Raw genomic sequence first — 24,621 nt, 5'->3', positions numbered from 1 at the left:
TTTAAACGATAGTGACTTTATTTCCTTTGCGGCAGGTAAACAAACCGGCCCGGCCCAGTAGGGGCTTTCCCCGCACAAGCGGCAGAACAAGTTTGGGAACCACTGGCGTACAGACTGTCTGATTTGGCCAATGTACATGGCAGAGGGGCATTGCTGGCACATGATGGCATATATCACATTGGTAGATATGCAGGTGAACGAGACATAAGGGTGGCAATTCTGCAACAAAAAAGCTTCAAAGACAGACTCCAACAAGAAACTGCTGAGCTTGAATTAATATGCAAAATAGATGCCATTAACTTGGGTTTGAATAGAGACTGGGAGTGATTGGGTCATTACACATATTGAATCTATTTCCCCATGTTAAGTATCCTCACACCTTCTTGTCAACTGTCTAAATGGGCCATCTTGATTATCACTACAAAAGTGTTTTTCTCCTCCTAACAGCTCATCTTAATTAATTAGCCTCTTACATTTTGTACGACAACTTCCACCTTATCTGAATATATATCTTCTTACTATATGTTCCATTCTATGCATCCGATCAAGTGGGCTGTTGCCCACGAAAGCGTATGTTCTAATAAATTTGTTAGTCTCTAAGGTGCCACAAATACTCCTGTTCTTTTTGCGGATACAGACTAATATGGCTACTACTCTGAAACCTGACAGATAAATATAGTGGGCCCAAAGATCATAGCTGCTAAGGCAGGTTCCTGAATAAAAAGATGTCTCTCAGAGAATGTGGGCCTATCCCACTGAAGGTTTTGTAACTCAGTGTCAGACCCCTGAGCGGCACCTTTTGGATCTGGTGTTGCCCAGGAGTCATTGTGAATTTTCTCAGGCTGAGATGGAAAGAACTGCAGTACTCCAGACAACAAGTGACAAACATATAAACTGTTGTGACCAATCAACATCTTAAAAGGATTATGAGTTTTCTTGATAACTGGTGATTCTCCAGGATCAGCATGATCCCAAGGCTGCATACCAACAATGCCAGAGAGGTTGATGCTGAATAGAACCTTTAAGTGATTACTTCCTTTTACTGGAATTACTTTGCTCTTTCCTGAATTTAAACAATAAGGAGTCCGGTGGCACCTTAAAGACTAACAGAGTCTTTAAGAAAAGGAGTACTTGTGGCACCTTAGAGACTAACCAATTTATTTGAGCATAAGCTTTCGTGAGCTACAGCTCAGTTCATCGGATGCATTCAGTGGAAAATACAGTGAGGAGATTTATATACACACAGAACATGAAAAAAATGGGTGTTTATCATGCACACTGTAAGGAGAGTGATCACTTAAGATGAGCTATTACCAGTAGGAGAGAGATTGACAGAGCCAGATTGACAGAGCCAGAAGAGTACCCAGAAGTCACCTACTACAGAACAGGCCCAACAAAGAAAATAATAGAAAGCCACTAGCCATCACCTTCAGCCCCCAACTAAAACCTCTCCAAAGCATCATCAAGGATCTACAACCTATCCTGAAGGACGACCCATCGCTCTCACAAATCTTGGGAGACAGGCCAGCCCTTGCTTACAGACAGCCCCCCAAGCCTGAAGCAAATACTCACCAGCAACCACACACCACACCACAGAACCACTAAGCCAGGAACATATCCTTGCAACAAAGCCCGTTGCCAACTGTGTCCACATATCTATTCAGGGGACACCATCACAGGGCCTAATCACATCACAAACACTAGCAGAGGCTCGTTCACCTGCACATCTACCAATGTGATATATGCCGTCATGTGCCAGCAATGCCCCTCTGCCATGTACATTGGTCAAACTAGACAGTCTCTACGTAAAAGAATAAATGGACACAAATCAGATGTCAAGAATTATAACATTCATAAACCAGTCAGAGAAATCTCTCTGGTCACTCAATTTCTGACCTAAAAGTGGCTATTCTTCAACAAAAAGACTTCAGAAACAGACTCCAACAAGAGACTGCTGAATTGGAATTAATTTGCAAATTGGATACAATTAACTTAGGCTTGAATAGAGACTGGGAGTGGATGGGTCATTACACAAAGTAAAACTATTTCCCCATGTTTATTTCTTCCCCTCCCTCCCCCCCGCCGCCTGTTTCTCAGATGTTCTTGTCAACTACTGGAAATGGCCCACCTTGATTATCACTACAAAAGGTTCTCCCCCCCCCCCCCTTGCTGGTAATAGCTCACTTTACCTGATCACTCTCCTTACAGTGTGTATGGTAACACCCATTGTTTCATGTTCTCTATGTATACAAATCTCCCCACTATATTTTCCACTGAATGCATCCAATGAAGTGAGCTGTAGCTCACGAAAGCTTATGTTCAAATAAATTGGCTAGTCTCTAAGGCGCCACAAGTCCTCCTTTTCTTTTTGCGAATACAAACTAACATGGCTGCTACTCTGAAAAGAGTCTTTAAGGTGTCACCGGACTCCTTGTTTTTTTTTGTGGATACAGACTAACACGACTACCCCCTGATCCTGAATTTGAGACAGCTAGTTTTCATTCAGCCAAGCACTATGCTATCTGTGACCCAATGGTGTCTTCTGCTGGTAGGATACAGATATCTGCAGGTCAGACGCATATTGGCATTGCAGCCTGTGTCACAGAATCATAGAATATCTGGGTTGGAAGGGACCTCAGGAGGTCATCTCGATCAAAGATTTGCACATAAATATTTGAATAAGAACAGGACTGAGCCCTGAGGGACTCCACAGGTCAGCACTCTTGGCAAGGAGCAGTAGTGATCCTTGCCATGGGTGGTGGTGGCAGTGGCAGTAGCGGTGTGGACTGGTTGGTAGCAGCTGACTCCAGGGCGAGTGCTGTGGGACATCAGAAACACACATGAGTTTGGTATCCCTTGGAATTTTATCATGAGTCTTGCCATTCATGGTGGAATTCTTAGAGCCCCACCTCCCGGAGTCAGGTGAGTGCGTGAGAATCCCAGCTGTCTAGACGAGTAAGCTTCTAGCCCTCCCCGCTGCAGAGAAAAGCTTGAAGAGGCACCCAGCGGCCGGCTCAGAAACCTCAGATCACAGGACCCCCCCCGCAAACACACACCCACCCACCCACCCCTGCGAGCGCAGGCCACGGGGGTGAGTGCTCCCGCGTTCGCACGAGGAACCCCAGCGCTAGTGCGAGGAAGGGGTTAAAGGGAAGTCCGGGCACTGAGCGCCTCAGTACGCCAGGGACGCCACGTTCCGCCCCCTTCCCCTCTCAGCGTTCCAAGGCTGAACGGAACCGAGGCTTCCGATTGGCTGCTCTTGCCCCGCGTGACTTGAAGCTGCCCGCTCCGTTGGTTGGCTGCTCGGGCGCTGAGGCGGGGCGCCCCGGCAAGCAGCGGGGGCGGGGCTGTTGCCTAGGCGACAGGAGGGACGGCGAATGGCTGCCGCTCCCTGCTGCCCGGAAATGGGTGGGCCCGGCCGGCGGCAGGTACGCGAGTGTCTCTGTCCCCCTCCCTCCTTTGGGCTGGGGCTGTCCGCGGGCTCCCCCCCCCCGCCCCGTCTGTTCCCCCTCCCCCACCCCAGCTCCGGCCTGTCAGGCGGCCTCGGCCTCGCTCGGCGGCGGCGGCGGCGGCTGCTGAGAACCCCCCGCCCGCTCCGGGCCACGATCCCTGCCCTTGTGTGGCGGCCCCGACCCCTGGCCGCGCGCTGCAGCCCCGCGCAGGTGGGCTTGTCTCTCCCCGCGGCAGCGTCTTACGCGTCGCGCCAAGCGCAGCCCGGTCCCGGTCCCGGTCCCGGTCCCCCCTCCCGTTCCCATAGCCAGACATCGCAGCGGCCGGCGGCCGCTTGTGCAGCGGCGTATTCCCGTCCTGCAGAGCCCCCTGAACGGGGTGAATTTTCTTACAGTGCGGTGGAGGCTCAAGGTCATTGACGTTAGCGATTGATGGGCTCCAAAGTTGCAGATAAGGGCGGGGCGGGGGGGGCTCGATGCCACATGTTTTTTGCGAGCACTGAAGGCACAAGCCTGGGCTGTTTTGCTGTGAGGAAAGTACAAGGTGGGTGAGGTAGTGTCTCTTGTTGGACCAGGTTGTGCTGGTGGGAGAGACCAGCTTTTCAGCTGCAGGGAGCGGAGCGCTTCTTCAGGCCTGGGAAAGGCACTGGGGGCGTGACAGCTAAATACAGGGCCCAACGGATAGTTTAGCATGGGTAGCATATTTTAAGGGACCATTCCCCATGAAGTGGCCTGTTAAGGGCCCTGTAGTTATAGGACAAAAAGGAGGGGGTAATGGGTTACCGATTGTTGTAATAAACCATAAATCCTGTGTCCCCCGTTCAGCCCCTGATTTTTTAGTGTCTAGCGAAGTTATGAATTTAAGTTCCTAGGCTCATCTTTTGAGGGTGTTGTCCCAGCTTCCTTTGAGGGTGAGGGCTGATGAGTCAGATGTAGAGTGATTACTTTGTGAAAGGTGTTCACCAACAGGTAATACAGTGTTTTGGTCTTTCATCATTTTCCTGTGTGAGTTCAATTCAGAGCATAGTGATTGGTTTCACCCGTATAGGTGCTATTGGGGCATTTAGTGCACTGGATGAGGTACACCACATGTGATAGGCATGTGTAGGACCCATGGATTTTGAAAGGTGTGCTGTGGGGGCATTGATCATTGTAGCAGTAGAGATAAGTCTTCAGGTTTTGCACCTGTTACAGTAGCAGGGTTTGGTGCCGCTTTGAGTTGGTGTATCTGGTCTGTGGGGAGCTTTCTTCTGATGATGAGCTTGGAGAGGTTTGGGGTTGTTTTGAAGGCCAGAAGAGGGGGGTTGGGAAATATTTCTTTCAGGGTACGATGCCCATTGAGTATGGGTTGTAATTGTTTGCTGATACCCCATATGGGTTCCATTGTGGGGTGATAGGTAACAACTAGGGGTGTGCAGTTGGAAAAGCGTTTATTTCTGTATTAAAGCAGGTTCTTTCGGGGGATTTGGGGAGCCCATTTAATGTTGCAATCTACTTCTCTGGTGGAATGTCTTCTCTGTGGAATGTCTCTGGTGGAAGACATTTTTGAGTACGTTAAGGTGTGTATCTCGGACTTTCTCTTCAGAGCATAGTCTGTGGTATCAGCCACGTCTACACTACCCGCTGGATCGGCGGGTAGTGATCGATCTATTGGGGATCGATTTATCGTGCCTAGCGTAGACACGATAAATCAATCCCCGATTGCTCTGCTGTCGACTCCAGAACTCCACCACGGTGAGAGGCAGAAGCGGAGTCAATGGAGGAGCGGCGGCCATCGATCCCGCGCTGCGAGGGTGCGAAGTAATTGATTCTAAATCAAGCTAAGATATGTTGACTTCAGCTATGCTATTCTTGTAGCTGAAGTTGCGTATCTTAGATCGATTTCCCCCCCACCTCTCCCGCCCCCCCAGTGTAGCCCAGGCCTAAGTGCCTGGCTGTAGATAACAGATTTCTTGTTGTGTTTGGGGTGGTTACTGGATCTGTGAAAGTAGATGTAGGGATCCGTAGGTTTCTTGTACCTGTTGTCTGTAGGGTTCCACTTTTGAAGCTGATTGTGGTGTCCAAGAAGTTGATGCTAGTGTGGGAGTGTTCCAGAGAGAGTTTAATGGACAGGTGGTGGTTGTTGAAGTTGTGGTGGCAATCTACGAGGGAGTTTGTCATCTGTCCAGAAGATGAAAATATCATCGATGTAGTCAGTATATCATTGGTTTTGTGGTATAGCTCAAAAGCTTGTGTCTCTCACCAACAGGAGTTGGTCCAATAAAATATATTATCTCATCCATCTTGTCCCTCTAATATCCTGGGACTGACATGTCTGCAACAACACTGCATGCATGTATTGAAAGTGCAGCATTTGTAAACCAAGACCTGGACCTTGTGTCTGGAAGATGTACTTTAGTAAAAAAAACAATTTATTGGGCATGATGCAGGTATAGCTGTATTAAGTTTTGTGGTCTGTGAGATACAGTAGTCCAGACTAGATCAGTGGTTTTCAACCTTTTTTCATTTGTGGACCCCTAAAAATTTTTAAATGGAGGTGCAGACCCCTTTGGAAATCTTAGACTTAGTCCGTGGACCACAGTTTGAGAACCACTGGATTAGATGATGAAGTGGTCCTGTGTGGCCTTCAAAACTGTTTTAGATAGGAGTTGCCTCACTTTGTTTTACAGATGAAGTAAAATCTTATGATGTTGGTTAGATTTCTTTAAAAATTGTTATGCAAAAACAGAACCTATGGCTGTACAAAATATAGCCTTAGTCCTGCAAAGGAATCTGCGGGTGTAGACCACTGTATGGAGTCCCTGTGAAGTTAATGAGTAACATGAGCAAGGACTCCTTTACATGACTGGCGCCAATGATATGAATATGTGGGTCAGAAACTCAGAAAACTGACCAGAATTTTTATGGTCATCATAGTAATGATCCCTGCATTTTGAAAAAAAAGCATATGGTATTTTACAATAATTAAGTCCTGGCTTAAAGAGCTTAAAAACTGTTGATATACAGAAAAGATAACATATGCTTACAAGGGCGGGGGGAACTCTTCTTAATACAAAGTGTAAAGAGTGAATGCCAAGACATGAGATGAAAAGACAAGTCTGAGTCTTTGGAGTTTTTACTTTAAGATGGTGTGATAATGATCCTCTTCTCTTAATAGGACTGTAACTATGTGTGTAAAATATATACTAGTATATAGTATATTGTACTATACTCACTAGCATTATGTTAATGAAAGGCCAATATACATTTTTTAAGATGTATTATTGTTTAAAAGAATGTGGAACATGTTGTTACTGTAATAGTGGCTTTTATAAAATTAAGAAAAGGAGTACTTGTGGCACCTTAGAGACTAACCAATTTATTTGAGCATGAGCTTTCGTGAGCTACAGCTCACTTCATCGGATGCATGCCATGGAAACTGCAGCAGACTTTATTTATACACAGAGAATATGAAAAAATACCTCCTCCCACCCCACAGGACAGGACAGTGGGGTGGGAGGAGGTATTTTTTCATATTCTCTGTGTATAAATAAAGTCTGCTGCAGTTTCCACGGCATGCATCCGATGAAGTGAGCTGTAGCTCACGAAAGCTCATGCTCAAATAAATTGGTTAGTCTCTAAGGTGCCACAAGTACTCCTTTTTGCGAATACAGACGAACACGGCTGTTACTCTGAAACCTATAAAATTAAGCACTTTTATTGGTCTTTTATTAACCGTGTCTAAGGCACATTGGTAAGTGCTCTGTTGGTATGACATGGTAATTCAGTACTACAATATTGCATATAATTCTTGAGCTTTTATTCCTAAGCAGAGTTTTGTGGCAACTATGTAAGTGGCCCATCAGCCTGGTATCATCCCCAATTCCCTATCCAGTGTCCTGTTTGGTCACAGAAAACTGCAGAAGAGATCAGGGGTTCTGTCTTCCTGCCACTCAGAGCCAAAGAACACCTCTAGCTTCTTGCTTGATGGTCCATGGGATGAGGAGACAGAATCACAAGAGGCCATGGAGCCTCACAAATTCATGAGGGAGGTAGTTACCAAAGGTAGGATGTGGCTGGGAAGGAGAGTGGGTTCCATCATAAGTGGATGGCATAGAGCTCCCCAAAAGCTAGCACCAGCCCTGCAGAAACTAAAATGCTTATATTGCTGTAGCATGAAGCTCCTTGTAGAAGTGATAGTCTTAAGCCTTGCTTCTTTGCGTATTTGTCAATAAATATTTTTTTTCACCATCTTAGGTAATGAGCAGGCCCAAATCTACAAATTGGCTGGCTACCAGAAGGACTGATTTCTGAACTTTTTCTAAGTATGGCTTGCAGAAGAATAGGATGCCATGGACACACTCTCTCTCCAGCTTCCTCCATTAACTGTGTAAAAGCCCTAGCAACTGGAATTCGAACACATAGTATATGCATGGTGTCTGATTTTTTTTATCCAAATATGGGAGGAGTGGAAAGTCACATCTACCAGCTGTCACATTGCCTGATTGAAAGAGGGCACAAAGTTATAATTGTCACCCATGCTTATGGAAACCGAAAAGGCATTCGTTACCTCGCCAATGGTCTGAAAGTTTATTATTTACCTTTAAAGGTCATGTACAATCAGTCTACAGCAACAACGCTCTTCCACAGTCTGCCTCTGCTCAGGTACATATTTGTGCGGGAGAGAGTCACCATAGTCCATTCCCATAGTTCATTTTCTTCCATGGCTCATGATGCGCTTTTCCATGCCAAGACAATGGGACTACAGACAGTTTTTACAGACCATTCTCTCTTTGGATTTGCTGATGTCAGTTCGGTGCTTACGAACAAACTTCTAACTGTTTCACTGTGTGATACAAACCACATCATTTGTGTCTCTTACACTAGCAAGGAAAACACTGTACTAAGAGCAGCACTGAATCCTGAGATCGTATCTGTCATCCCTAATGCTGTTGATCCCACCGACTTCACTCCAGACCCAAGTAGGAGGGATGATAGTACGATAACAGTTGTTGTTGTCAGCAGGCTTGTTTACAGAAAAGGTAATGAGGTCCAAACTGTAAGTTGTTTTTCAAATAATTTTTTTTCTCTTTTTTTTTTAAATGGGTGGTAAGAAATGTTCATTGTTTAAGCAAGTGAATACAGACACCATATCTGTGACCAATTGATAATGCGTTTAATCTGAAACAGTTGTTTCACTCATTTCCCTCTTTCCACTTCCATGTATTAAGTCTAAGGGCCTGATCCTAAGGGGCTTAACTCTTATTGACTTCATTGGAACAGAAGCTGGCCCTGAACAGCCAATCCTGTGAGTCACCAAGTGACAGGGTACTCAGCAGCTGTCATGGAGTCACAGGGTCTGTGTTATGCCCCCAGCCTGTCTCCAGTCCCCTGGGAGTGACCTATGTAGTGAGCCCCAAAGACCCACACAGTTCCACAGGGGAGGTCCGTGGCCTTTAAGACCCCGAGACTGGGCTTTCAACATCTGTCTCCATGCCTTCCTGCAGCAAATCCAGCCAAGCCAGACTTCTGTGGGAGGCTGGTACTGGGGTGCAGGGGAATGTTTTTGTTAAAAGAAAAATTAAACCTACGTCCACTGTTTGTTTGTTTTTTTAAATTCTTTGGTCTTAGATTTTGAATATGTGTACACTTTGGTCAGATTTCTTTAAATTTTGGTCTTGTAAAGACTCTACAGTAAGGTCCCATTTCTACAGTCAGTGGAAATGAGCACCTTGCTGCACTCACACAGAACCCCATTAAAGTCAGTGGAGCTCCTGGCAGGCACAGTGCTGTCCCTGCACATAGTAAATGTGTGTTTATCCTGACAATGTCCCTTTTTAAGTAGAAAAATAAATAATTGTATGAAACTACTTAGGTCCCACTCCTATAACAAATCCTGACCAGTTTAAAAAAAAAAAAAAGTTTCCACTTTTTCCTCTTTAATTGTAGCAATGGGCTGATATTTAAGCAGGTAAGCATTGTAATCTTAAAAACCTGAAAGTGAAGCTGTTTAATAAGTGAAAATTGACTCATTTGATTTTCATTGCCCCAGTAGGTAGAAATGGAAGAAGTAAACAAAGAATATAAACCAGTGATACTCAGACTGAGGCTCACGAGCTGTAAGTGGCTTTTTGATGTGTCTCTTGCAGTTCTTTGCAACACATGATTTTAAAACACTGTGTGACTTAATTATTAACTGATCAGGATGCTTCTGCTATGTTATTAACCAATTGTAGTTGATAAAAATAATGGTCAGTCATTTTGCTGTGAGAATAATATATATAAAACTAAATAATTTGCCTGTCATACTGTTTAAATATAAATATATATTATTATAGTAAAAGAAACAGTGAATTCACATTAGCTCTTTTGAGTAATGTTGATTGCTAATTTGGTTCCTGAACCACTGAGGTCTGAGCATCACTGACATAAACTGTGAAAATTTTCATTTTTTTCACTTTCCGTAAGCGTAGGTGGGGCTGGTAACAGAGGTAAAGAAATCTGTTTACTACATAATTTTTATTTGACAGTATGCCCTTAATTTCTGCTCTTCAACACTATTTTAATGTTTATCATAGGTCTTTGTTTTCAATTGCTTTTGTTTATTATAACTGTAGAAAAAAAGGAAGAAATGTTTTGATATTAAATCTAAAGGTTCTAAATTTTTAGTTCAGGTTTTACAAATGCTATATAAAATACAGGATATTGAAATATCAGTAGTGTTGCTGAGTAACTCTTAAATATTCGGATCACTCACTTTTTATCATTTAGACTAATATACATACAACATACTAAGTTAGGCTAATATACATACATATAACTAAAAATAGTTAAATGAAAATAAATGAAAAATATTGTCTTAATGACAGGTTTCAATATAGCAACCCTGTTAGTCTGTATCTGCAAAAAGAAAAGGAGGACTTGTGGCACCTTAGAGACTAACAAATTTATCTGAGCATAAGCTTTCGTGAACTACAGCTCACTTCATCAGATGCATGGAATTCATAAATATTGTTACTGCTACCATGAATTTTTTCTGTTGGAAGGTGGGGGAAGGAACAATATGAGGCACTATTCTAGCCATTAAAACAATATGGCCATCACAAGCATTCAGTGTGATGTTAATGGCCTAGTTCCTTTCTTTCTTTTTAAAAAATAACAACAAAAGCAAACCTGTTGTGGGAGGGACTTGTGGAGATTTGCTCCATAAGGATTCCCTCCTGAAGTTCTTCCAATTGCCACCTTATCAGGATTCGTTCCCCTCCCTTGCAGAAAATTGCACAGGGCCGTTAGCTAAAACTGGGGGTCCTTGGGAAGCCAGGGACGTTCATGTGGATTTCCTGTGCCTCTGTACTAGTTTGGCCTCACCCTCACCATGGCTTCATAGAGGCGTGACTGAGTCAGATCACAGGTGTAGGGCATATAATTTGGACTGAGATACTGTTTTAATGTAAATCACCTGTCTCTAAATTTAAGTACTGAGTCTTTTTTAAAATATCATATCCCTATGACCAATTTTAACTTAATGTTAATTAAAACATTAGAATAATAAAGTTTAGTTTCATTCTTTATTTCTGCTTTTGGGTTTCTTTTGCTAGTTGATTTGGGGTCCAGTACTTACTTTATAAACTAGTTCAGTTCGGTATATCCTGGGCTGTCCAGAATCTCCACAACATTGCATGCTTAGGTCCTGCCTGTGATATGCCCTTCCCGACTCCAGCCATCCACCTTATACCAGGACTTGCCAGGGGGTCCTCAGAGGAAAGCCTGCGGCTGTCCTTCTCAGTTTCTGCACCAAGGGAGTTCTCACCTGACTAGAACTGGGGCTTTTAGGGTCCCTTTACTGGTAAAAGAGGTTGGAACTGGAGTGACAGTCTCACCAATTGCCTTCATTGGGTCTACTCATGTGACTAGACTTGCAGGATTGAGTCTTTGTCATTTGCTTTTTAGCTGTGTGAATATCTCAGTTGTGGCACTTGGAGTTTTGATTCCTTGTGCAGTAATTTTGTGTAAAGTTGAAAATGGTTATATGCTTAAAATTAATGCCAATTTAGTTTGAGGCCCTACATTTGCTTTAGATCTTTTTTTTTTAAATCTTCTTTGACAAGGAATGTCTTTTTTTTTTTTAGTGCAAAGCAAAGAGGCTGTGTAATTTAAACACTTCTTACACTCTTGCATTCTGCTAGTTCATCAGTTTTGATATTTTAATAGCCAGTGATGCAACCATCTTTCAGAGACCTCTGATTTTGACACATGTGAATAGTGTTATAGGAATGGATGGAATCAGAAAGATAAACACAATCATAACTGCTCTACATGTTGTATTTTTAGGTATAGATTTGCTTAGTGGTATAATTCCTGAACTTTGTCAGAAATATCCAGATTTACATTTCTTAGTTGGAGGAGAAGGACCAAAGCGAATCGTTTTGGAAGAGGTACGGGAAAGATACCAACTACATGACAGGTTTGTTCTGTGTGTTTGTGGTTACAATGTAAATATAAAAAGGAATATGGTGAAACAATGAGGGGGTGGCAGGAAGTGGGTTGAGACAGATAAAACAAGGGAATAAGCAGGCTTTTGCAAACTTACGCCCTGATTCTGCAAGTTGGTTTGTGCAGGCAGATCTGTGCCAAGCCCCAGTGAGTTCAGTGGGACTCTGCACAGGCATAAAGATCTGTCCACACAAATCCAGTTGCATGATCAGCATGTTAGAGTCCTAGCCATGACAAGCAATATCATACAGTGCAGTAAGTTGTCAATGATTAGGCAGCTGGTTTGCTGTGACTGCTGCTTATCAAGCTGACCAGTACTGTTTTATTGTGCTTCCCCCATCTGTGTATCCACCTATTCTCTCATTTTATACTTTGATTGTAGGCTCTATGGAGCAGTGACTATCTGCTTGGCATTGCACACACAAACACAGTGGGTACCTGATTGGCGCTATTGTAATAAAATGATAAATTCATAGAAGTAGGATCTGTTTCCAGGCAAATATTGGTGTGAGTTGGCCCTTTTTGGGGGGGCGGGGCGAGCGGAGCTTGTTTTTCTGTTAGACAACTGTATGGGTTTCTGGTTCATTGTTTCTGCATATAATACCAAGCAATAGTGCAAAAATCCCTGAAATTGTTTTTCTATCTGTGTCCTTTTATAAAACAAACAGAAATGAAATCCTCACTGAATTAAGATACTGTTTTCTACTTAATTATTTACACTGCACTCACAGCTGATGTTTTGGTATATTCAAATTTACACACTCGAAAAACTAAAAGTATCTTTTCGTTTTCCAGCCAAAAATTTAGTGTGTTTAAAAAAACAGCCTCTCTCTCTATATGAAAACTACACTAGAGAGTTGCACAGTTCATTGTTTCTGGGTGTGCAGTGAGCTGAACCCACAAAGGCTCCTTTCATTCCTCCAACCCTCTACCCACAGCTCCCTGTGTGCCACCATCCATCCACCTCTTTCAGGGCCTCCCTTCAACTTTTTCTCTCCCCTCCCCACCATGCCCTCCCTCGTGGCAGGGGACTCTTTACAACCTGGCACAGCTTCCGTCATGGCTGGGGCTCTGTGCACCCTCTGTCCTGCCTGGGTCCACCATTCCCATGCCAGGGGTTCTGTGATTGCCCTCCCCCCCCCCTTTATTATTCCTTTTCTCTCTGAGGGAGAAATAATTCAGGGTGTCAACATGTCTCCCTTCTGGTTTTCCTACCCCCGCCCCCTCAAATCTAAAGGGTTCCTCCCATTGATGCCTAGAACATTCCCTGAAATTTTGGAATTAATTAGATGTTGTGTTCAAAAGTTACTGTTTGGCCAACGGATATGAAAAAGCGATAAGTATTTTGTTTCTCTCTTTAAATCTACTGTACATGTGCAGGACATGCTTTCCTAAATACTCTTACTAGAGATGTGTATATCCCTGTTATGTATGACAGACTTCAAATATCTGTCTGATAATTACCCAGAAGAAGCCATTTTGATTTCTTTAGTGTGATTTTATAACTTTCAGAGAAATATTTTCAAAATGTTTCCTGTTTTGCATTTAATGTGGGACACAATTTTTATAGCCTCATAGATTTTTCTTTTATAAAGCCTAGAAAGGTCTATTGTGACTCATGTATTCTGGCCTTCTGCGTGACACAGGCCATTGAACTTTCCCTGAATTAATTCCTGCGTCAGGTCCGGTAGCTGTGTAGAGCATATCTTTTAGGAAGAAAAATCCTCCCTCCTCTCTTGTCCACATGATCTTTCCTGAATACATTATAACTAGGGATTTTAACATTTCAGTTATGTAGCTCTTCCTACCAGGTTTCAATAATACCAACTAGGTCAACTTTATGCTCATAAATGATAACTTCCAATTCCTCTTGCTTATTACCTAAGTTCCTAGCATTCATGTATAGGTAATGATTGTATTTCTTCTCCGCATTTACTTTGATCAGTTTTAATCTTGACATCTTGATTTTGTGCTAAATGAGTTGTCATTTGTTCTCCCTTTCCACCCTACCTTTTTGTTATTAGTTTAACACCTTCCTGACTAGTCTAGCCAGCCAGTTCCCTAGAAGATGGCGACCATCCAAATTGCATGGCCCCCTCTCCCCATAGAAGGTGATCCAGCTTCCACAAAACCAAAAACCTGTACTTTATGCTGCTTACCTAGCCAGTGGTTTGCTTCCAGAATCTTTCGTTTGCTGTCTTCCTTCACTCAGAGGACTTCCTTCGACACCTTTCTAAGTTCTCTAAAGTCATTTACAATCTGAGTTGTCACATGAAGCAGTGTAATTAGCATAGATATGCACCATCGCTAGTGGAGTCTTGCCTATCAACTGCAGAAACCTATCTAATCTTGCTGTCACATCTTGTGTCTTGGCTCTGGGAAGACTGCACACCATCCTGATGTCTGCCTGTCTCTTGCGGAATGTTCTTTCCATTCTGTAGCACAGAATCCCTGACAAAGATCATCTGTCTTCTTTGCACATATGGAGATCTTTGTGCGCATGGGGGATTTTCTTATGGGTTGGGGTGAGCAGCCATTCTCAGGTATGTCCTGTATGCTCTCCATTCCATTTTGCTTGCTGGATCTTCAGACACACTTTTTACCATGTCCATGCGAAGAATCTGGTTATGATTGGCTATTTCTAGCTGTATGGAATTCCTTGTGGTCCTTGCTTGATTGATCGCAGTCTGTCCATCTTCTTTTTCCTCCAGCTGTGTAGGATGCCACTTTGTTCTCTTGCCCTCTTGTGGTTACGAGCTGCCAATACTGTCTGGTTTCTGCTCTTTCTGGTTCCTTGGTCACCAAATCCTTCTTGAACCTGGGATGGTGATGCTTTCAGAGTCTGGTTGTCCAGGCATGCAGCCTCTCAGATATGCAGTGTCAATACCTATTCTTTCAAACCATGTATCTTATCTTCCAGCACAACCACTAACTTCCACCTCAGACAAAGTCTTTCTTGCTTCAGGCAGGAAAGAAAACATGGCACATCTGTTGCAGGTCACAGCCACTTTTCCATTGCTGGTCCATTTACCATTTTTACCATTTCACTTTACCATTGCATGGTATTGAATGTAGAAACATACCTAGAAAGAGAGCCTCACTCTCTCCCTGCAGAACTTCCCTGTTTGCTGCACTTGTTTGAACATGGAAGACTGGTAAATTTGGAATATTAACCAAATAACACAATCTTCGCTTCTTAACCTAGAAAACGTGGTAAAAATATTTTAAAGGCAATTGCCATAAAAACTCAGTTTTTCAAACAGTTTGGTTTTTCTTTTCAAGCTAAATACGGAGGCTTAATTTTTTAATCAAAGTTTAAAGAAATTGGAATAAGATAGTGTCCACACTGCTTTAATACAGTACTATGTATACGCTGTAAACTGTATGTTCCAAAATATTTGTGTAATGTTTTGTAGCATTATTACAGTATGTGAAACCATTGTTTATCTTTTTCTTTAACAATGTGCAGAGTGCGTCTTTTAGGGGCTTTGGAACACCAGGATGTTAGAAATGTCTTGGTCCAGGGACACATTTTTCTCAATACTTCTCTCACTGAAGCCTTTTGTATGGCAATTGTGGAAGCAGCCAGTTGTGGTTTACAGGTAAAAGAATCTTTGCCGTATAGAATGCATGCATACATATTTTTACAATGCTTATTTTCATATTATATGCTTATTACAGTGCATTTCACTGGAGGATCTATAAGCAGTCTACCAAGGTGGGCAAATATTAATCCACATTTACACATCCTCTGGAAACTGAGACAGAGAGGTTAACTGATTTGCTTCGCTCCCAGAGGAAGTTCATACAGAGTTGGGAATAGCATACAGGTCTCCTAATTCCCTGTTCTCTGAACTAACCAAGCTGCCTCTTCAAAATGCTGTTCTGTATGTATTTTTGAAAGTGTTTTGGCCAGTTAACTCTCTGTCCATGGACAACTATATCTGCTAGACCTTTTGCCTCTACCTTCCATCAGCAATAGGTATTTGAAGAAAAATGTTTGGTGAATATGACTGACCTTTGGTTAATTCACATAGCTTTGAGTGAGCCATTGTTCTTATCACTGTTCTTTGGCTGACTCAAGAACTGATATCCATTTCTTAAGTCAGCTGAGGAAGTATTTACTCTATGTAGAGATTTCACATAAGGAGGAAAGAGGAAAAGAGATCAAAGACTGGGACATTCTTGGTGGAATCCCTTCCTGGCTTCTATACTTTTGTGAGTTTTATGAATCCATGTTACTGCTGTAAGGGTCAAAATAGCAACTGAGCAGAGTCAATACTGTCAGAGATTCCATTCCCAGTAATTTTTTAAATATAGAGGCTGTCTTGGGCATAGAGAAATTTAAATGATGGGTACTGGAACCCTTTCCAGAGACCCATGATAGTAGATTCTGCCTGCTAGCCTCACCCCTCTCTCCAGTCACTAGTCCCAGTACCCATTCCCTTTTCCACTTGCTGCTTGGCATGAGTTCTAAACTTTTTCATTATTGCTTAATAATAATAGACCTGACAAGAGTCTGTGTTCTACTTACTTCCTTTAAAAAAAATAAATCTGTTTTTGATTTTAGATTAAAATTAGTATTCCAAAACTTTCAAATATGTTATGTTCTTGTAAATGTTAGTCACGCAGAAGCTCGAAACTGTGTGGGAGATAAAACACTCCCCACCCCCACCCCAGATTAGCCTACTGGCCTTTTTCCCTTGGGGATGGTCGGGGTGAGGGGGCCACGAAAGAGGCAGTGGGGAGGGAATCCAAGCCTGATTATACATAATCATTTGAGTATTGTGACAAGCACCTTTAGGAAACATAATTCCCTTCTTTGAAAAATTCTGTTGTACATAGTCCTTTCTGCTTCTGTATGTGAGGTCCCTTTGATATCCAAATATTGATTCTGAACATCCCACAGCTAAGCTACTGCACTAAAACCACTTCTAGGGCCCAGACCTACAGTTGTCATGCAGATGAAACTCTTTTTGCAGTCATTTGATGTGCCTGGAAGGCACCTGCAAGGTTGGATCCTTTGTTTTGATCTAAAGTACTCCTGTTGAGCAATTTTGCCTTATTACCAGTATAACTGTATTTTAGTGAGTTATGTTATACAGCATGCATACTGCTGAATTGTTTTGTTGCCTCCAAAGGTTGTGAGTACAAGAGTTGGTGGAATCCCTGAGGTGCTACCAGAAAATCTTATCGTCTTATGTGAGCCCTCAGTGAAATCTCTGTGTGATGGTCTGGAAAAAGCTGTTGCCCAGATCAGGTCAGGAACACTACCAACCCCAGAAACTATCCATAACAAAGTAAAGACATTCTATACATGGAGAAACGTCGCAGAGAGAACTGCAAAAGTAGGTAGACCTCTGTCTTAAAGTGTGATTTTTTTACTCTGAAAAGTGACTCTCCACAGGTAGCGTTGTGAGAGTCTGTGTGTTATTTCAGTGATATCCATATCAAATGTGCATGGTTTAACAAGTAAAATGTGAATATTTTCTCCAATTACTAGCCCTGTAAATTCAAAGTACCTCTAGAAAACCAAACTGGATTCTTTCCTTGTCATGCACCGTTACCATCAATAAAGATCCAGAAGTGCCGATAATGTCCTCAGTTACATCTGTGCAACCCCATTGTTTTCAGTTGGTTTGTGCACATGTAACTGCTTGACCTTAGAATTGGAAAAGGTACTGAACAAGTCTGATGCACAAGAAGGAATAGAATCTGTCTGTCTCTGTTGGCTCTGCCAGACTAACAGAAGTAAAACTTCGTGACTAAAATAAGATCTTAACTTCTTCAGATACAATTGAACACACACAAGTTAAGGATATGTTGAGTAAGAAGTTGCCATGTTTTCACAGCCACTTAGAACTGTACTTTACATGTTAGTACTTTTTTTACATTAGTGACAAACTTTACCTGTTATAGATGACAGTTATAACTTGTTGCAGCGAACACCTCCAGCTGACACTTCTAGAAAAATTGATTTTGCCCTCTAAGGGTTTAGCAAGAAATAAAATAACATGCAACTTTTTGTCAGCTTGGTTTTATCAGTGTCCTATAGAATAAGGATATTTAAAAAAACAAACACAACGATAAGATTGTGAATTGTATTTCTCTATCCATTTCTTTTTAAACTTTATTATTTTGACTGTTTTAACTTGTGCTTTAAGAATACCTTGTCGTGCGGAAACGTTCTTATTGCACGTTGCTCCAGTATTGCTGTTGATGTCAGCATTACTCTTCATGTGTGTTATGTTGGTTCACTGTTGTTGCATAAGGAACACTCAGGTTGCAGCTCCTGTAAGAATGTAGTCATTTAATCAACAATCAATAATGGAATAGGAGAGTAAATGGGTTGTATGTAACCTTAAAAAAAAAAAATTACAGAGGTTAGTTTGGTTTAGTTTTTAGGGACGAGCTAAAAGAGACTCGATCCTAAACAAACTAGGAAAATGTTGGGATGAGTAGAAGAGTCCCATTTTTCAACCATGAAACAATACTGGTTATTTGCAGAACTAACTTCACTTTATCTCTGAAATAACTGGCACATGATAGTTGCATCAGGTTTTCAAAGATATGGCTTTTGGGCTATTTGAAAACTTCCATTATCTGTATGGTGTAAGTATTTATAGTGCTGCCCTTTTAGTATAGCACCATTCTTTAAACAGCATTTTGAATAATAGTACTCATTACAAAGAAAGTTAAGTCACTTATATATTTTCAAGCCTATTCTATTATTGTATTAGTAACTCTTACAAAGTTATTTTTTATCTAGAAAGCTGTAGAGTGCCCCCCATTCCTACTAGCTCACTAGCTGCAGGTACAAAGATTAGAATTTAGACAGCCCTACTTGATTTGCATGGATGAACAAAGAGTCTTTCTGCTGCAAATCAGGTAGTTAAATCACTATGGTTTGTTCCTGTGGTGAGAGTGTGTGTGTATAGGCTTCTAATTTTACATCTACACACACACGCACACCCCCTTTACCTTTAATGTAAGTATAGCAAAAGAGCTTCAGACTTCCTCTCATAAAGAAAAATAGAATTTCTGATAAAACAGACTCGCAGTGTTCAGCATTCCCACATATTTTTGTGGCCAGGGAAAGTAATAATCTTTTCATTATTTATCATCATGTTGAAGGGTGAGTGAATAGAGTTTGAGTCTGGATTGGTAGACTTTCAGGGAAAGTTAGTTTTTTAAACTGGCAATCCTCGTTAAATAGCAAAGTGTCTGATCCTTTTTGAATTCCACTAAGCTCTTGCCCTTAGTGATCTCTTGTGGTGATGAGTTCTGCAAGCTAGTTCAATTAAGTTGGAAAAAGTATTTCCTTTTCATCAGTTTTAAAATTGCTGCCTTTCTGTTTGACTATCCCCTTGTTTTTGTATTATGAGAGATCATGCATTACTATTTAGCCTTTCTCTCCTCTGTGCCATTTATTATCAAGTTACACACAATAATGTTCCAGTCTTTAAAATCTGTCTTCCCGTGGAAGTTTTTCTACCTCTTTGGTTATTCTCATTGATCTTTTTTTTTAAAAAAAAAAAAACTAGACAGTCTTTTATATGTAAGAAACTATTTTTTTATTGGACATTCCCATTAAAGTTCGGAAGAGGGTCATTATTATGTGCAGTATGTAGTAAAACACAGTTTTGCCTAATCTTCAGAGATAATACATCATAAAGGTGACTCTGCAAAATTTAACTCTTTCCTCATTCCCCTCCTTTCAGGTGTATGACAGAGTTGCAGATGAAGTGGTATTACCAATGGACAAGCGGCTTGACAGACTAATATCTCACTGTGGCTCAGTGACTGGGTGTATTTTTGCTCTTTTTGCTGTATTAAGCTTCCTTTTCCTGGTATTTCTGAGATGGATGACTCCAGATTCTATTATTGATGTTGCAGTAGATGCCACAGGTCCTAGTGGAGCATGGACTCAACAGTATTTTCCTAGTAAAAAAGGAAGCGAGAAAGAAGAGATTCCAGACTGTTAAAAATGTTTTAAGTGGGGAGGAAGGGCATTGCTCTCTGAAAGGTTTTAGTATTTGCTGATAGAATTAATTCCACAAAGAGACATTGTTTTTAAACTCTTAAAAGCTTTCCTAAATTATTGGAAAGAAACTTGGTAAAATGTGCTACCTCAAGTTAGGATTGTGCCAATTAGTTTTGGGGAAAGACTTAAACATATGCAGTTTATGGACATAGTTCTTTTGCACTTACTTAAAGTAGGGAGGAAAGTGGTAATATGCACAGCTCAGGTGTAAAACTACCTTCAGAGAGACAAGAATACTAGATTTCATCTGCTACTAGTGTATTACACAGAGAATAAGCATGGATTTTTCCATGGCACTCAGGGTGCCAAAACACAAAATTACCTAGCTTTAGATGGCTCTTGCCAACTCCAGATATTTGTATTGATTTATTGGAGACCTGTGAAGAATTGGCAAAATAAAAATACCTACCCAATCCATCAAAAAGTGATATGTGAAATCACTTCTATAAAGACAAGCACATTACTATGTAGACTTTCAACATTTGATGTACTGCTAGCCAGCTCTTGTCCTACCAGCTGTGTCCCCTAGACAGACACTTCTGACTGCACAAAACTCATTTTGAAAGGGTTCTTCAATGTTCTGCCTAAATGTGATCAGTATCTCTCTGATCTGTCAAAACTCCATTATAGAATTTTTTTTGATATTTTAGGAAATGCTAAATACTGCCTATTTCACTCTTACATGTAAACGTAACATTTTGTTTTGTTTGTTTTAAAGTACTCTTGGAATTGAGGGAATTATATTATTTTTAGAAACCAGCATAATGAAAAGGCACAAGCTTCCAACAATAGCTCAGGCCTGCCAACTTCTCCAGTAGACCGTGCCAAAATATATGGTAACTTCTGTTTTTGTGAGAGATGTAGATAAACATCCACTAAGGGCTAGACAAAGACTACCAATGTTTTTCATTTATGACATCAGTTGTATTTGACTTCATCTTCAGAAGAGAAAATGTTAAACAGTTGTCATGCCACCTAGTCTGCACCAAAGATATTCTTAAATGAATCCAGCAAGTTAAATCTTTTTTTCTGGAAAAAGTTAATGGATCTGGTCAATAGATTTGCATACTCTCTGTGAGGTGAGAAATGTGGTCCCTTGCAGTTATTGGTTCTCTAGCCCTAATCTAAGTAGTCTACACCTATATCAATCGGAAAACAACTTTGAACACTATAAGAAGAGAAGAGATGATATTTCACATTCCTGTAAAGCAACTCTCACAAGGTGTTATCTGTTGTATGCACTGGATTAATGTCTTGCTCTTCCATTGTTTTAAACTGAAAGGGTTTAACGAACCTGTGCATAATGAAACGCCCAATGATGTAATTGTATTCTGGATGTGCAATATGCAAGGCTATGTTTTCAGAACTTTGCAGGATAACGTAAAACATGCAACCAGTCAATGTTTTGTACAAACATCTTGTAAAATTTAAGTTTATTTTGCTGTGTTGGGGTGCAAAGGTGATAACATTATTATTATTTTTTTATTTTTATTTTATTGTTTTACTAAATCTGTTTAACAGTATTTTAATGAAGCACTGATGGGATTATGAGACACACTGTTTACAAAGTCTAAGATTTAGTTTCTTCTGTTAGGAAAAAATGCTCAGCTCTAGATATTTAACATATAGTAAACATAGTATACATTTGAACATTTTTTTAAATGTTAAGAAAAAAGTAGTGATTAAATATAGTAGTACTATAGAGATTGATAAAGTGGGTAGAGTTGTAGGTAACACTTCACTGAGAATTTAATAATTTTTAAAATCTGGTGCATTATTTATTTTTTGTAAAGGAATTTCTAAAAAAATCAGCTTAATTTTACAATAAGTATTTTTGAAATGTTATGATGATTTCAGTTTTCTTTTGGAACTTTTCTGTTTTGACTGTTGAAAGCATAATGGAACTCATGTAAAGCGTACCGAACTCATAAATCATACAAAACTCAAATGTGGAGTAGAAGGAGAACTATATATAATATTCTTGTGCCAGAGTATTACACTCTTCTGACTAATACAGTAAGGCCTTCTTATAGTCTTGTATAATTTTACAGGTTACCTAAGTCTTCTGTACCTTGCAATAAAGCATCTTTAGTTATAACATGCATACCCAGACACTAGCAACATATATGGAAACTTACTGCACTGATGCTGCTGCTTACTATTCTAGCATTGTAAATAGAACTTTCTATGGTAAATGACATATAAAAGAAAAGGATTTTGGTGTGTTGCAAATGAAGTTTAATCTGACTGGCTTAACTACAAATGTACTGTATCTCAAACAGTGTAGTTTATAATATCCTTAGTTTGCTCTGTAGTTATATATCCATAGATCCCTCTGCTCATTTCCTCTTTTCAAACACTTGACACCTTGACCCCATCAACGTATCCATGAATAGTCCCACTGAACTCAGTAGGCTTACTCTCCTACGTAAAGTTACTCATATACGTAAATGTTTGCAGATCTGGGGCCTAAAATTGCAGTGTGCAAATAAGATGAGTAAAAGTGGGCAGGATGAAGTCATTGTCGAGCTATACCAAAAGAAGGACAAGAGACACTTGATATGGTTTTAATTAGGCTGCAACTTTATTATTAGATGTCTGTGACTACCCAGCAGATAAAAGTGTACAGTGAAGATAACCCCATATTCATTCAGTATCTACCCGGGGACTTCCTCTAGCTCCACTTTTGTTTTCTTCCATCCAGGACCCCCAGTCAACCCATTGATGGGACTTTACCATCTCTTCCCCCCGCTCGAATGAGGGTTAAGGTGAGCTATAAGAAATGGGGGTTGGCTCCCTGCCATACCAGTCATAGGAGCCCGCCCACACACACACACACACACACACACCCACCCACACCCGTTTCCACTCCTTTAACCAAAGCCTCCTTTTTAAGTCCTTTACCGAGTCATTTATCTGGTCATGGTACCTTCCCTATGGAGTACCTGCACTGGACAAGTATACAAGTTAGATGAGTAAAGTGGTCAGGTTAGTGTCACCCCTTTCACAGTCAGCGAGTGATTCAGAAGACAGCAGTGGGAAAAGGAGAGGAGGAAGAGAGCTATTGAATAGCATATTTGTGGGACTGACAGAGGCATGGAATACTTGAGGAACAAAGTACAGAAAGCCATGCAGAGTTCATGGGTAAATGCTAGTATAATAGTAAACAAATAATACTTTTTAAAAAAATACAGCTGAAGATACAATTGTGAAATGTGTTTTCCACTTTTACAAATAATATCCATTAAGTGTTACCAAACAGTGAATCAAACCAACTGAAGAAATAATGTCTTAAATGGAGCAAAGTCTGAAACAGACCTTTTGAATTAAGGATTACAGAAGACATTTCCCTCTTCTTGATGGAGTGGGTCATCTTGAAAACTTGAGTGGTTTGACCTTCCTTATTTCAAAGATGATGGAAATCTTAAACTGATTTGCATTCCATAGCATGTGAGACCTTGCCTCTTGTGCCTAGACACTCTGTACAGACACTGTGAACATACATAACAGCATGTTGATAATGTAAACTAACCTCCTGTTAAAATCAGAACAAGTATCAAGTGAAGTATGAAAGCCTCCTTATTGTATGATATTCAAACCCTTTTTTAAGGGTCTGGATAGATCTATAAAGGTATATCAAATTGTAATGTTTAATCATTTTTGTGGTCAAGGCTTTCTCTATAATTTTAATATAAATTTATTTTCCTTTTGGTATTTATTGATCTGTGTGGTTACTGTTTCACCTTTCATCCATGCCTGGACTTCTAAGGATTTAAGTTTGTCCCCCCAAAATACAGACTTATCAGCTTTACTAAATATCCCCCCTCCCTTAAATAGAACAGCAAAATTTCAAAGGGGGGAAAATGCTATATACTAACCATAGAACACATCAGGAATCATAACATTCAAAAACCAGTAGGAGAACTCTTCAGTCTCTCTGGTCACTCAGTAACAGACCTAAAAGTGACAATTCTTCAACAAAAAAACTTCAAAACCAGACTCCAACATGAAGCTGCAGAACTGGAATTAATTTGCAAACTGGCTACCATCAGATTAGGCCTGAATAAAGACTGACTTATACAATTACAAAACCTAAACCTAATTTTCCCAATACTAATTTCTCCCTACTGTTACTCACACCTTCTTGTCAACTGTCTGTAATGGGCCACTCTCATTACCACTTCAAAAGTTACTTTTCCTCCTTTGGTATCCTGTTGTTGTTTGATTTATCTCGTTAGACTGACCTCACAGGTGGTAAGGTAACCCCCATCCTTTCATGTATTTAGACCTGCTCCTATATTTCCCCTCCATGCATCTGATGAAGTGGGTTCTAGCCCATGAAAGCTTATGCCCAAATAAATTTGTTAGTCTCTAAGGTGCCACAAGGACTTCTTGTTCCTTTTATTGAAAATGAGTTGCTGTTGAGGCTTAGTCATTCTCACCTGCCTCCACTCCCCACATCTTTGAGAAGTTAAGAAACTAGTGTTTGAGGTTTGATTTAAAAAACCTCTGCTCTTCAGTTAATGCCTTTCAACATGTGCAATGATAGTTTACAACACAACTGTTTAGCTGTCTGCCTTATCTGTGATTATGCAGGCAGTAGTTGATGAGTCCTTTAGCTGAAATTCTGGACAAGAGGTGAGTTTTCTACCAAGT

The 24,621-nt window shown here is 40.8% G+C and overlaps 1 protein-coding gene across 5 annotated transcripts in view; it reads left to right on the top strand.

Annotated features, from left to right (window-relative positions):
* PIGA (phosphatidylinositol glycan anchor biosynthesis class A) overlaps positions 1 to 23,679 on the top strand; it is a 31,057-nt gene extending 7,378 nt beyond the window's left edge. Inside the window, exons 1-6 of one of the 5 annotated variants that reach the window (XM_048861515.2) lie at positions 3,344 to 3,428; positions 7,686 to 8,470; positions 11,760 to 11,892; positions 15,391 to 15,523; positions 17,063 to 17,269; positions 19,643 to 23,679. In XM_048861515.2, the coding sequence (XP_048717472.1) occupies positions 7,756 to 8,470; positions 11,760 to 11,892; positions 15,391 to 15,523; positions 17,063 to 17,269; positions 19,643 to 19,906 (1,452 nt within the window). In that variant the 5' untranslated portion in view covers positions 3,344 to 3,428; positions 7,686 to 7,755 and the 3' untranslated portion in view covers positions 19,907 to 23,679. Of the gene's footprint in view, positions 1 to 3,343; positions 3,429 to 3,512; positions 3,862 to 7,685; positions 8,471 to 9,480; positions 9,548 to 11,759; positions 11,893 to 15,390; positions 15,524 to 17,062; positions 17,270 to 19,642 lie in introns of those variants that run through there. The other 4 variants (XM_048861507.2, XM_048861543.2, XM_048861534.2 and 1 more) reach the window with 4 other exon arrangements.
* Positions 23,680 to 24,621: the final 942 nt, after the last annotated feature.

Source organism: Caretta caretta, chromosome 1 (genome assembly GCF_965140235.1).
Source record: "Caretta caretta isolate rCarCar2 chromosome 1, rCarCar1.hap1, whole genome shotgun sequence".
In the NCBI taxonomy this organism is placed as follows: domain Eukaryota; kingdom Metazoa; phylum Chordata; order Testudines; family Cheloniidae; genus Caretta; species Caretta caretta.
This window is presented reverse-complemented; position numbering and strand designations above follow the sequence as displayed.